Source organism: Phymastichus coffea, unplaced genomic scaffold (genome assembly GCF_024137745.1).
Source record: "Phymastichus coffea isolate CEN01 unplaced genomic scaffold, Cenicafe_Pcof_1.1 PCOF00012, whole genome shotgun sequence".
NCBI classification, from domain to species: domain Eukaryota; kingdom Metazoa; phylum Arthropoda; class Insecta; order Hymenoptera; family Eulophidae; genus Phymastichus; species Phymastichus coffea.
In genome coordinates this window covers 3,233,131-3,247,138 of record NW_026706823.1, presented here as the reverse complement: position 1 = coordinate 3,247,138, position 14,008 = coordinate 3,233,131, and the positions used below count along the sequence as shown (strand labels likewise).

Here is a 14,008-nt window from a genome sequence, read left to right as displayed (position 1 = left end):
TAGTGTTCCTTGACAAATCATAAGACATTTTTGTTATATAAAACTTTTTCCTTAACCTCATAGTTTTTGAGAAAAAAATAGTAACCTAAAACGCATTTTTTTTCCAGATTTTGGCATTTTTTCCACCATTTTGGAAAAAAAACTTTGAATATAAAAATTTTCTGTTAAAGTTCAACAATTTTGTGCACTCATGGTTGAAGAAAGATTTCGATATTGACATGTGTTATGGTAGAAAAAAAATTCCAAAAAATTTTTTTTTTCAAAATTTCCCTATTTTTTTTATAAAAAACCGGCCTTATTTAATTATGTAAGCAAAATTTTTAAATTTTGAGCCCGGATTTAGATTCAGCACACCCAAAAACATATGGTATGGTACCCTGGATCAATTTATTGTTTCGTTTTACAAATGAATTTTGCGATCAAATATATGTCCAGAAACTGACCTCTTTGGTCGTTAATGGGTTAATTTCCGAATTTAATTCTTGACATCGCTAGTCATGTATTGCACACTTGTAGTCAGTTTGTGAGTATAATTTTATGTTTCAATTCGTAGTAGCAATTGAATTCATTTTGTAAACAAAAGCTTAGTGACTATTAATAACTGATGTTTATTAAATGTTTGTTAGAAGCCGTTAATACGTATTTGATAATAACATTTGTGAAACACACAACTACTTAAATCTATAATTTATAAACTGTCATATTTATTTTGCATAATTAAAACAAATCTAAAGTTAACCTCTTTTAAATTTAATATTATTTATTTTTTATTACAAATTTTATTTTATAAATTTTTATTTTGCGAGTTAAAACTTTAGATAGTATTAAAATTATTAATGATGAAGAAATAATGGCTTTACAAGACCTTATCCTTGCAAGTAAAATATTTTTGAATAAATTTAGTTATAATTAATAATAATAAACGAATACATGAAAAATATATAAATATCATAATAAAAATGTCTTGTTATTCATTTGTTTCAGACTGATAATGAAAACCTTCCAGGAAAAAGTTATTATTTTATGTATGTTAAAACTAATTTTAGTTACTTTTTCCATTTATTAATACGATTCTCCAAACTATAATTTTAGAGAATTCACAATTATATTATTTATGAACTCTATTCCATTAAATGTTTGTCTAAAATTACACCACTATGTTGTGTTGACGGCACCCAAAATTCAATATAAATTATAACTATATGGAAATTGTATGTAAACTTAGGGAAATTTATGAAAATATATATTTAATGTAATGATGTAATTGGATTTATTTTAAAAAACATATTGCAATCTCTTTATATTCTGTATTTTCATAACATTTTACAAATATGGAGTAACTAATGGGGGTGAACAATTTAACGACTACTCATTATAGGGAGTGCGAGGGGGCAAAACTTGTGGGAGGACAAATTTGGAAACACCATTACGTCTTTCTCTCTCTATATATATGTGTATATAATTTATTTACTAAATTTAATCAAATGCTGGTATTTCTAGCGTAGTCGACGACCCTTTATATCGTAGACGATTTCAATGGGCTTAAAGTAAAGATGCATCGCAGGATGTTTCAGTGAGATGATGTTTCTCTCAAAATTTCATCTAGTTATGATCACAATATGAGAGCACTCATTATCTTGCATGAATTTTAAGCCTTAATGATTTTTATGCCAAGATAACACGTTTGGATTTTCAATTGAAACAATGTACCGCCTAGGTTGAGAGTTTGGCGGACAATGATCAAAAAGTCTGCGATGTTCTAGAAATTCCAGCTCAAACCATTACTGATCCACTATTGTAAGAAGCTATGGGATAAGTAAAATTTCTTGGAAACCGTTCTCCTCGGCGATGCTAAACTAGGAACCTTCTATCGTTGCCTTATAAGCAAAAACGAGACTTGTCGGTAAATAAAATATTACTCCATTGCCTCATACTCCATTGAATATGTAGGCATAAGGCATGAGTAGCGCTTGAAGGAAAAAGAACCATTTTTCTTACAGAGTTCGATATGTCAGTGACAAATGGACATAGAGAGATCAAGAGTTTAATAAGCAACTTCCATAAGTATTTTTATTAAACTTTAATTGCTATGTGGGGTAGATTTACCCCAGACAATTTTTAACAATAAATAAAATTTTTTTTTTTTCAACAATTTTTTTCAGTGTCTGTAACATTAAAAATTGTTAACCTGAATATTTTTTTTGTAGTAAAAGGTTTGAAATATACTAAAAAAAATTTTCATAGCAAAATATCTAAAATTCAATGATTTATTCGACGTTTTTCGGGCTGGGGTTGATTTACCCCACCGAGCAGTTACGTGGCCAAAATGAGGTGTGCACAGAGCCGGATTTAACTTTCATGGGGCCCGGGGCTACAAACGACGGGGCCCACTTAAGGAATTCGAAAATTCGACAAAACGCAGGTGATACCGAAAACCGTAGGAAATTCGAATGAATAATTTAATACATTTTTTGTTTAAACAATCATTATTATTTAAAAGATTTTTTTTCTACACTTTTGAGCAACAAAATTTTCAATCAGGTCATTAAAATCAATGGTTCTAAATAATTGGCTTTCAATTTTTAACCTAGCCAGTGCTGACAAGCGGTCGTCTGACATGTTTGCGCGAAAAACATCTTTCACTCGTTTTAACGCGGAACAGGAACGTTCTGCTTCGCAATTGGCAATAGGAATCGTAACGTATATACGATATGCTACATATAGATTTGGAAATACATCAATCATATCACCTTTCACTATCCAGTTCAAAATTTTTAAAGGATTTAACGTGCCTGCAGCGTCAGCTTGGTTAGAGAGAGAATCGATGTGCATCTTTACTAGCGGTACACATTGTTTGATTTCGATTAAAATATCCTCATTTAAATCACATCCATAAATTTCCACTAAGCGTTTGGCCTTACTTTCTAAAAAATTGTCTTCCATAACATGAAGTTTCATAAGAAAATCAAATATACCTACTACATCAGAATAAGCTTCGCTTCTTTTTTTCAATTCTACAGTAAGTTTGTCAATTATCGTGTAAAAAGTATCAACTTTAAATTTATTAGCTCCTGTTAATTCTTCATTTACAGTAGTTCCATCAGGTAGTTTTTCTAGCAAACTAACCAAAAAAAAGTCTGCGATGTTCTATAAATTAAAATATTTTATTACAACAAAAAAAATATATATTCAATATATCATCATTTAACAATCGATGTAAGATGAAAACTGAAAGCTAATCGCTTGACTTTTTGAGTAATACATTTTTCTGCTAAACATTTCTATCTAAATTTACTTACTCAGGGGTTTTGGAGTCTTTGATTACGAATCTGAAGTCGGATTTTGTAAATTCTGAAATTAAAAATGGTAGATCTAATATGGCGGATTTTTTCATATTTTAATAAAATTTGTTTTATAATAAATAAATTTAGGTTTTTGGAGTCACTAATTACAAATCTGATGTCACATCTTGAAAAATCTGAAAATTCAAAATGACGGATCCAATATGGTTCACCACTAGTGTCCATTTTCTATTACATGTATACTATAGTGGTTATAATGTATATGTATGAATTTTTAGGGTCGCTGATTGCAAATGGCAGATTATAAATGTCCATTTTCTAGCAGATTAGTTTTACAGTGCCGGTCAATAATTCTGAAAAGGTAGTTAATGTTTAGCTTCGACTTTGAGCAAGCGTAGCTCTTTCCAATTTTATTCCAAAAAACTTCTGAACCGGTCATTTTGAAGCTTTCTCCTAAAGCTTTTTTTCTGGCTTCCTCAATTTTTCTTAGGGTTTTTTTACAAATATGAAAACGAGTGAGAACCTTCAGAAATCGTTGCATTTTTTCATTTTTGATCAATGGGCTATAGTTTTTTCAATAATAATAATTTTATTTCAGATAAGTATACATTATTAGCTTACTTCACCATGTCATAATACAACCTAATTACAACATACTGTCCTACTTTCGTACATAGATTTCCGCAAACTAATATTAAAATTAATCTTTGGTCCATAATACTTCATTTAAACGGTCTTCTTCCTCTTCTTTCCTAACTTTGCTTGGCCCCTCTAATTTCCCTAGTTCTCTCCCTTACGTGTAGACTATTCGTCAATTCCAACCTATCCTCTCGAATTTATTTCTTATTCTGAAATTTCTTGTTTCTTTCTATTATCTTTTCGAAAGCCCTTGCATATTGACTCGTACCATGGTCTATCTTTCCCTCAAGCACTATTCCCAATTTTCTTATTGAATCTTCTCCCCCGCTCTCCCTCTCCAGTCGTCTTCAGCCTTTATCCATTCTTTTCTTATAATCTTCCTCGCCGTCTCGCATATTCAAATATGTTGTAAATCCTCTTCCTCTTTTTCACATACTCTGCATATTCGATTTATGTATCCTCTGTTCCCTTTCTTTCATATGCTCCCACACCTTATTCTTGCCCATTCTTCTTTCACATGGCCCTCATTTCCACATTCTTTCCAGTAATTCTCTCTCCCTATTGATTTTTTCCATTTCTTGTAGTACATCCAGTATTTCGAACCGTCTATCTTGTTCCATCTTACTTGTATGTCTTGCTGTGCCCTTATTTTTAAGGTTCTTTCTGTGATTTCCATTAGTTTGTCTTTCTCTAACCCGTTTTCCATTGATATTTTTAACTCACCGTTTCCTGCCTTCCTAGTTGATTCCAACCATTGCCTCTCCCATTTTGTAGGATTGTTATTTCTTATCCCTCTCATTTCCTCCTTTAAACATATTTTCGGGAGTCTTTTGTTATCCATTTCCGCGATCTTCTCAATGTAGTTTGTCGCCCTCTTTATCGTTTCTAAATATAATCGTTCTACCCCTGCCTCCATTTTCCATATGTAATCTCGTGTATTCATGTTGACACCTAGTGCCATCTTGACTACCTTTGCTTGAATTTTTTCCATTTCATCTTGCGGTGCCCATCTCCATATCTCCGCTGGTATAGACATTCCGCTCTTCCCATTGAATTTAGTAATAGCAGTTTCTTTCCAGTGTATTATGCCTTGATCTCTTCATTAAACTCCATGTGCTATTCACCGCCCTCTGCGCTTTTTGCTTCATTTTCTTTATATGCACTCCGTATCCGCCCTTCGTAGTGAACCAAAATCCTAGATATTTGTACTCCTTTACTACTTCCAGTCTTTTTTCTTTATAATTCCATTTTGCATCTCTTCTTAACCTTTCTCCCCGCCTTATCACCATTACCTTTGTCTTGTTTACATTTAGCTCCATTCCATTTCTTTCATTACATCCTTGCATGCTATTGAGCAATTCTTGCAATCTGTCCTAGGTTTCAGCAATCAGTCTTTGGTTTCAGCATTCAGTTTTATGTCATCGGCGAACGTTGATCCATAAACTTTTTGATTTCCAATTACAGTCTCCCCTTCCTTTTGGTTCCGTCCACATTTTGTCTGAGTCTTTTAAGTAGATATTAAAGAGTATCGGACGTAATAGGCAGCCTTGCTTCACTCCTCTCGTGGTTCTAAACTCCCTTGAATCCTTTTGTCCATTATCACTTCGCATGTTAATTCTCTATATACCTCGTTTAATATCCTTAGCATTTTTCCAGATACCCTTTCCTCTTCTAGTTTCCTCGTCAGAATTTTTCTGTCCACCGAATTGAAGGCTTTCTTGAAGTCAATGAATGCCAAATGTATGTTTCCTCCGTCTCTCTTAATTTTATTCTTTATTACGCTGTTTAAGGTGAAAATATGACCTCTCGTTCCTCTTTCCATCATGAATCCTGCCTGACACTCTCCTAGTATATTTTCCTCTTCTATCCAGGATCTAAGTCTGTCATTTTTCCTGTCAAGATTCCTGCAAAAATCTTGTATCCCACATCTAACAATGATACCCCTCTGTAATTCTTCGCTTTATTTTCCTCGCCAGCTTTGTAAATTGGAAAAATGCGGGATTTTTTTCATTCCTCTGGTATCCTCCAGGTAACCTATATCTCATTTAGCGTCGCTGTTAAATCTATCAACCAACCATCCATTATATTTTTGTAGAACTATCCGGGGATTCCGTCCTGTCCCACTGCTTTTCCTTTTTTAATACCCTGTAACGGAGAATTCCGGCCGTACCCGTCTGGGCTGCTCGCGACCGTCCGCACAAATTATTTATTCGGGGATTCGGGAAGCAAAAGACGTTCCCACGACTGAATAACGCGTCGAGCATAAACACGTTAAACGCACAGATTCGAAGTCGGGATGAGGAGTGATACAGCGGCGAATAAACACAATAGCGGATTAATACGCTAGCCTTTAATTGTCAACAAACGATTACAATACGGCAACCTCGGACTTACACACTACGAGCGGTACAATAATAAACGCGAACGCGAAGATGAATCGGTGGCTGGTCAGCCTGCCGATTCCCTTATAAAAACTAGATATCATACAAATGCCCGACAAACACTTTTCGCTGATAGGCCATTAACGGGTAGCCAGCAGGTCTGCTGTGCTACCAATCATAGACTGACGCCCAAACATGCAAGAGAGAGAGACCAGAGAAAAATACGGCACCGACCTCGACCTTCAGCCTCTCCGACGGCTGGAGCGCTCTGCACCGTGACGTCACTGGTGTACTCCCGACCGTATTGCTGGTACATTTGTTGTCGCCGCTATCTGTCCTCTGGCTCGTCCTCTTGTTCGCTCCACAATATTGCTGCCTCGATCTCAACCCGCTCGTTGATCGTTGTTTCTGCCGCCTCCTCGTTGCTCGGCGCTGCAGCACGTCAAGTTCCTCGCGCGCTCGCCCGCGCACCTCGCCGGTTACCCGCACGCATTGGTGCCGGGTATCTTGTGGGACACGGCTGGGCGCGACCCAGCCTCACGCTCTATCACTCGTCCACGCACCGGGCGTGTCTCCGGAATAAACAAACGTCGGCGAGGTCGCGAGGCCAACTCGGAAAAAACCGTGACCTTCCGGTTTATCCGCGCGCGCGACTTTCCCTGCCCATTGCCTAGCAGAGACTCTCGAATTTTCCGCGGTGATCCGCAATTCGAGCGCACTCTCTCTCTCTCTCTCTTTCTCTCTTCTTCTGCGCCATCTTCGTCGCTCCAGCAGTCAGCTTAGCCCGTGTTCAGCACCTCGCAAACAAAAGGTCCAAGCATGAATGTGTGTGCCAAACGTACACACTCTCAGCCTGGCGCGGCGCACGGACATTTGCGAGAGCTAAACGGACGAGATCGGCCTAGCCGAGATTCTCCGTCACAACCCTTTATAGCCCTCTTTACCTCTCCTGTTATTATCACTTTACTTATAACACTCTGATCGCACCAGGGTCTCTTTTCTTCTTCCTTTCTTCTTTTTTCACTTCTTTCTTCATTCCCTCCCGGGTCTACTTCTAGCTTCTCTTCCGTATCTCTGTGTTCCATTCTTTCTTCTTCCACAGGACTAAAATGCTTCACTCATTCTTCCTCAGAGATCCTGGAGTCCTTTCTGCTTCTCTTTTTTCTAAAACTTTTCAATGCTTCCCAAAAGTCTTTTCTCTCTTACTTTTTTCGAGCCTTGTCCACTTTCCTTCCGCTAACTCCCTTTTCTTCTTGTTTTCCAGCTCTCGTAGCATTTTCCTTCCTTCATTATATTCTTTTCTGTCCTTATCTTCTTTTGTTAGTAAATATTTGTTAAGTTTTTTTCATACTCGTCTACTCATTTCCTTGTATTCCGTGTCCTACCAATCCCTCACCTTTACAATTCCTCTCGTCCTATTCTTTATCGCTCTTAGTAGCCCTAGTATTTCTATTACTTCCAGTAAACTCTCTTTTATCCTTTTCCATCTTCCTTCTTTTGTTTTCGTGTTCCAATCCTTCTCTTCTCCTTTCCTTCTTCTCATACTATCCTCAATGCTGCTCTCTGTTCATCCTCTTCTCCAACTAGCTCCTCCCCTACTTCAGAGTATTCCTCTGTTCCTGTGTTAACCTTAAATGAAATGGGTAGGTGGTCTGATGCTAGGCTTCCCTGTATTTCCATTTTTTCCATTATATCTCTATTTGTATCCTGCCTTTCAACTACGAGGTGTGTTCAAAAAGTAAGGTGACTTTTCAAATTTCACGGGCAACGTACTTTCAATTATCGATTTTGTTATGTTTTGTTTTGTTATGTTGGTACACTCTTCCCGAACATCTGTATCAAGTTTCAAGTGTATAGCATTTTTTGTTTGGTTGTGAGAGGCGTAAAGGTTATAAGTGTTTTGCGTGCTCGGCGATTTCTTGCTATCGAAAAATATGGATCAAAGGATTTGCATCAAATTTTGTGTAAAAAATAAAATAAAGTGCTCCGAAACACTTGAAATGTTGACGGTGGCATACGGTGAAACTGTTCTGAGTAAAAAAAATGTTTACAAGTGATACAAACTCTTCCAAGATGGCCGGGAAGATGCCAATGACGAGCCTCGCTCTGGACGCCCAAGCACGTCAACAACTGATGAAAACTTTTAAGCAGTGAAGAAAATTGTTCTGGAAAATCGTCGAATCACTATCAGAGAAGTTGCTGAGGATGTTGATATATCGCTTGGCTCGTGCCATGGAATTTTTTCTAACGTTTTAGGCATGAGACGTGTGTCAGCGAAGTTTGTTCCGAAATTGCTAAATTTTGACCATAAGAACCGTCGCATGAGCATCGCTCAAGAACTGTTGAATGACGTCAACGACAACCCAGATTTACTCAAAAGGGTCATAACTGGTGACGAATCATGGGTATATGGTTATGATATCGAAACCAAAGTCCAATCGTCCCAATGGAAGAGCCCAGATGAGCCAAGACCGAAAAAAGCACGCCAAGTTCGATCAAATGTCAAAGTTTTGCTCACTGTTTTCTTCGATAACCATGGCGTGGTGCATCAGGAGTTCTTACCATATGGACGTACGGTCAATAAACAGTATTATCTTGAAGTTATGCGTCGTTTGCGAGAAGCAATACGAAGAAAACGCCCAGAATTGTGGAAAAACAATTCATGGCTTTTGCATCACGATAATGCCCCTGCTCACTCATCTTTGCTTGTGAGAGATTTTTTGGCCAAAAACAAAACCACAATCATGCCTCAGCCACCATATTCACCGGATTTTCTTGTTCCCAAAACTAAAGAGACCTATTAAAGCACGGAGATTTGCAATGATTGAAGAGATAAAGACTGCATCGCTGGAAGAGCTCAAGGCTATACCGAAAAGTGCTTATGAGAAGTACTTTGAGGATTGGAAAAACCGTTGGCATAAGTGTATTGTATCTGAGGGGGATTACTTTGAAGGGGACAACATAAATATTGATAAATAAATAAATATTTTTTCTTAAAAATACAAAGTCACCTTACTTTTTGAACACACCTCGTATATCTTTATAAACACGAAATAACTAAGAAATAATTCATCTTTCATATTTCAACACGAAGTAAAACAAATAATAGAACGATAATGAATTATTCTTTATTTTGCAAATTTTCCTAATTGTATTATGATAGATAATTATTAAATCATTGTATTTTATAAGTTATTACGATTTATTATTAATTTTTTAATATTAAGTAAGTATTATGCATCTTTATAGTCAATTAAATCTGCGATAGTAATTATAAATAATAAAGATAATTACTGAAGAAGGGGATTTCTATCCAACCACCCCGTGGCTATTCGCATGCGTTAGTCTTTCGGCCCATCGAAGACTGTAGTTTATTAGAGATAAACGATATTAATTTTATTCACCGTATTACGCTATTTCGTTTCCTATTAGTTTCCTATTAGAAAAATAGATTAGTAATTAAAGGCTACAAAATATTTTTGTAAAACAATGAATATTATATTTACAGTATTATTTACAGAAACTGTTTTAGGGCATGACTAAACCAATCATTTTTATACAACTCTCTAATTTTTTAAATAAATCTGTGGAAATATTCAATAAATTATTTTATATGTAGTTTAAATGGTATTTGTGAGGTAATAGAAATGTCTGTAGTACTATCTTTATTAATATCTATTTAATATCTTTTCATAATTCACTTTGAAAAGATTTGTTGAATATTACTTAGAAATTACCTCCTGTTATGTATGGAAATAATTAGATTCATTACATTTAGTAAAAGACTACAATCTACATATTTGCTACAGAGACTCAAATTAGGTGAGATATTGCTAATGAAAAATTGATTTAGAATATGTACGACTCAAGTATTTAAATGAATATGTGAGAGTGTTACATATTTGAAATTGTATATCAATGAACAAGAAGATTATTTTACTTAGTAATGTACAACAATACAACATTCCCTAACCATATCATCCGTTTCAATTCAGTTTCAAGTACTTGTTTAAATAAAAGAAATTTATATATGGAACAAAATTTGTTTAGCAAACTGGTGTTAACGCACCTAATAACTTAAAGTAAAATAATTTATGTATACTGCATAATATATTACAATAATTTATACATATATAAATTGATCACTCAATCCTTTTTTTTAGGACAGTCAGAAGCTGAAGTTATCAATTGTACTACAGGTAAAGATGAACTTGGAAAACCGTCCAGACTTTCGAAGCAAAAACTTTTCGGAAAATTTTATAGTCTACTGGGGAAACTTGACACAATTGATGACGTGGATATCTTAATCTGTCATAATTATTTAGATGCTAAAGCTTCGGTTCAAGATTATGCGGTAAGAAATATATTTCAACTTATAAAAGAGGTCGTATCTGATAAGATCTGATAACTTCGATATTTATGATAAAAATATTAAGAACTATATAAAGAATTAAGTTTGTGTCTGTGGTTATATCTGTCGTTTTCAGAATAGTATTATATGTGTATTTATTAAATTATATTAATATATGTGTGACGTTATTCTAACGAGCTAAATGTCAGAAGATATTTTTAGCAAACATCCAAAACTTGTCAGGTAGCTATCGATGGCTAGTCAGCTATATTTTGTGAAAGCATAAATATTGGAGAGATAGTAAAATCTCGAAAGGAAATCCAGGATTGATAGATTTGTTAGCTCTTCGAGTTAAGACTTATTTTTAAACGATAATTCTTCGCAAACAAAAAAAAGAAGAAATGGCCGTCTTTTGAGTTCCTCAATCCTTTCATTCGAGAATTTAGTCACACTGAGTTTATTCAGCATTACCGTTCTACGAATGATAAATGAGTGCTTTATGTTTTAGAGCAAGGTATAGGGAAATGGAAAAGCATGGGTGAGTTTTTGATTGATCTATGTGAAACAGTTGATTCATCGAAAAGAAGGATATGATGTGTCAAGTAGAAAGGACCGCTGTTACATTGTTGATAATTTTATAGAAGAAAGACACAAGAGCTAGTTTTTGCATAGAATCCAATAGCACCCAAGATAAGGCATTTCAGTTTTAGTTTATGATCGATCACATAAAAAGTTACGTCACTACTGAAGATGAAGAGATAATGTCATTTAAAAAATGTATACACGTATCGTATTCATTTGAAGTTCACTTGCATGCACTTTATTAAGGTTAATGAATACTGTGGATGCATAAGATAAATAGATTCCAACCATGTATTTCTTAAATGCGTTAAACATTGACTTCTTGCGAAACTCAAAGGAGTAAAGTGAGTTATAAGCTCTCCAAATGACATCTGTTACATTATGTAACACGTATTAGCGTGGGGGGTCAATAAGTCTTTACAAAATCTAAGAGATGGTGCTCGTCATGCTTAAATTATGAAGTTTTTGGCAAGCAATACTACTAACTAGATATCGTACAAAGTTTCAGTTCGATTCATTAAGTCGTTTTTGTGTGAGCGTTGGTTGAACAAAAAGTTATTGGTTTATTTGAAAAATGGAAAAAACAGAGTTTTGAGCGGTGATAAAACATTTTCATTTAAAAGGCCTTACACCAAAAGAAATCACAGTTGAGTTAAACGCCGTTCATGGCAAATCTGCACCTCTGTTCAAGACTGTTTATAACTGGGTAAATGAATTGAAACGCGGCCGTACAATAAAAAAAGATGAACCTCGTTCAGGACGCCCCATAGAAATGAGTACGCCCGAAATGGTTAACGAAATCCACGATATGGTGTTGAGTGATAGAAGATTAAAATTGCGAAAATTAGTTGAGGCCACAGCGCTATCAAAGGGTAGAATGATTTCAATTTTGCATGAAAAATTGGGGATGAAAAAAATATCAGCAAGATAGGTGCCACGTTTGCTCACTGTTGAAAACAAACGAACCTGCATGGTCACCTCTGAGGCTCTTTTGGCACGAATACGTCGTAATCTGGAAAACTTTTGGCGTTGACTCGTAACTGTAGATGAAACATGGGTTCACCACTACACTCCTGAAACCAAAGAACAGTCCAAACAATGGATTACCGCGGAAGAACCAGCTCCAAAGAAGGCAAAGACAGTAAACTCAGCTGGCAAGATTAGGGCCACGGTTTTCTGGGATGCGTATGGAATCATCTACTACTATCTAGTACATCGACTACTTGGAAAAGCGTCAGACGCTCACTAGACAATATTTTGCGTCATTATTAGGTTAGCTGAAAGAAAAAATCATAGAAAAACGTCCTCTCTTGAATAAAAAAAATGCCTCTTTCTTCGAGACAATGCTCGAGCTCACACGTGTGCAGTTTTGATGGCAAAAATGAACGATTTAAAGTTCGAATTAATTGACCATCCACCATATTCGCCTAATTTGGCTCCCAGTGACTTTTTCTTATTTTCTAACCTCAAAAATGGCTTGCTGGACAACGATTCACGTCGAATGAAGACGTTATCGCCGAAACAAATGCCTATTTTGAGGGTTTTCAGAAATCATATTTTTCTGATGGCTTAAGAAAACTGGAAGGCCGTTTAATAAAATGTATCGATCTTCAAGGAGATTATGTTGAAAAATAAAAAAAAATTACATACGCAAAACTTTTTTTTCCTTCTTTTTGTAAAGACTTATTGACTCCCCCCCCCCTCGTATGTATAGATAAATAACATTTGAACAACGAATAAACTATGAATAGTAATAACAGATAAGAAGTAATAGAGATAATAATGAATTAAATAATACCAGCTAAACATTAAATAGTTTTACATGTTATTGCCTTGCAGTTAAAAATGAGTAAAAAACAAGATCAACGAGTTTCCTTCAAATTTTGTTTTCAACTTGGAAAAACGAGTTTAAAGACTATTTAGATGATACAAAAGGCTTTTGCGAATGAATATATAAGCAAAACAGGGATAAAAGAGTTTCAAAGGAAGCCACACTTTTGTTAATTATTCTCATTCTGGCTGATCTACAACAAAAACATTGCGTAATATTGAGCGAGTGCAACTTGCGATCTAACAAATTCACCGTATGCGCTTTGCGGGAATGAAAATAAGTCTTGGAATACTAAAAACTATAATTTGGGAAATTGTTTACCTCAAATTTACAAATGACACGCATGTATGTGAAGTTCATTTCAAAATTGCCCAGAGCAGAGCAAACAAACTTTGCTTAGAAATCGCTTAGAACAACTTAGTAATGATCATTAACGATGATATTATGTATCAAAAGGTTATTACTGATGATGAATCATAGATTTATAGTATAATCTTGAAACAACAGAACAGTCTTCACAGTGGAATCACTCTAACCAGAAGAAGCACGTCAAAGTCGGAGCTATGTTAAATCAATGTTGATTGTTTTTTCGATTGTGAAGATATTATACACCGCGACTATGCTTTGATTCAAACCATATTGCGCTCAAATTTTGAAATGTTTGCGTGAGGCATTGAGAAGAAAACGCCTGCCACTTTTGGTCAAGTGGTAACTTGCTTCTCCTTCATGACAATGCGTTAGTACATTCATCGAATCTTGTACAGAAAAATTGTATAAAAGCATACTTTAACAGAAAAATAGGTCAATTTTATTAGATTCACCATCTCGGATTTGTATTCGGATGTCAAATTTTAACTTTAGATTATAATCAATGACTCAAAAAAACTCTAGAACTACAGTGGTAACTACAGTGATCCCGCTA

General features: G+C 35.2%; 1 protein-coding gene across 4 annotated transcripts in view; it reads left to right on the top strand.

The window, feature by feature from the left end:
- The window catches only part of LOC131672620 (double-stranded RNA-specific editase Adar-like), a 623,043-nt gene that overhangs the window by 356,574 nt on the left and 252,461 nt on the right, over window positions 1-14,008 (top strand). For all 4 annotated transcript variants that reach the window (XM_058949983.1, XM_058949974.1, XM_058949993.1 and 1 more), the window contains one exon: window positions 10,486-10,676. In XM_058949983.1, coding sequence (XP_058805966.1) covers window positions 10,486-10,676 — 191 coding nt within the window. The remainder of the gene's footprint in view (window positions 1-10,485; window positions 10,677-14,008) is intronic.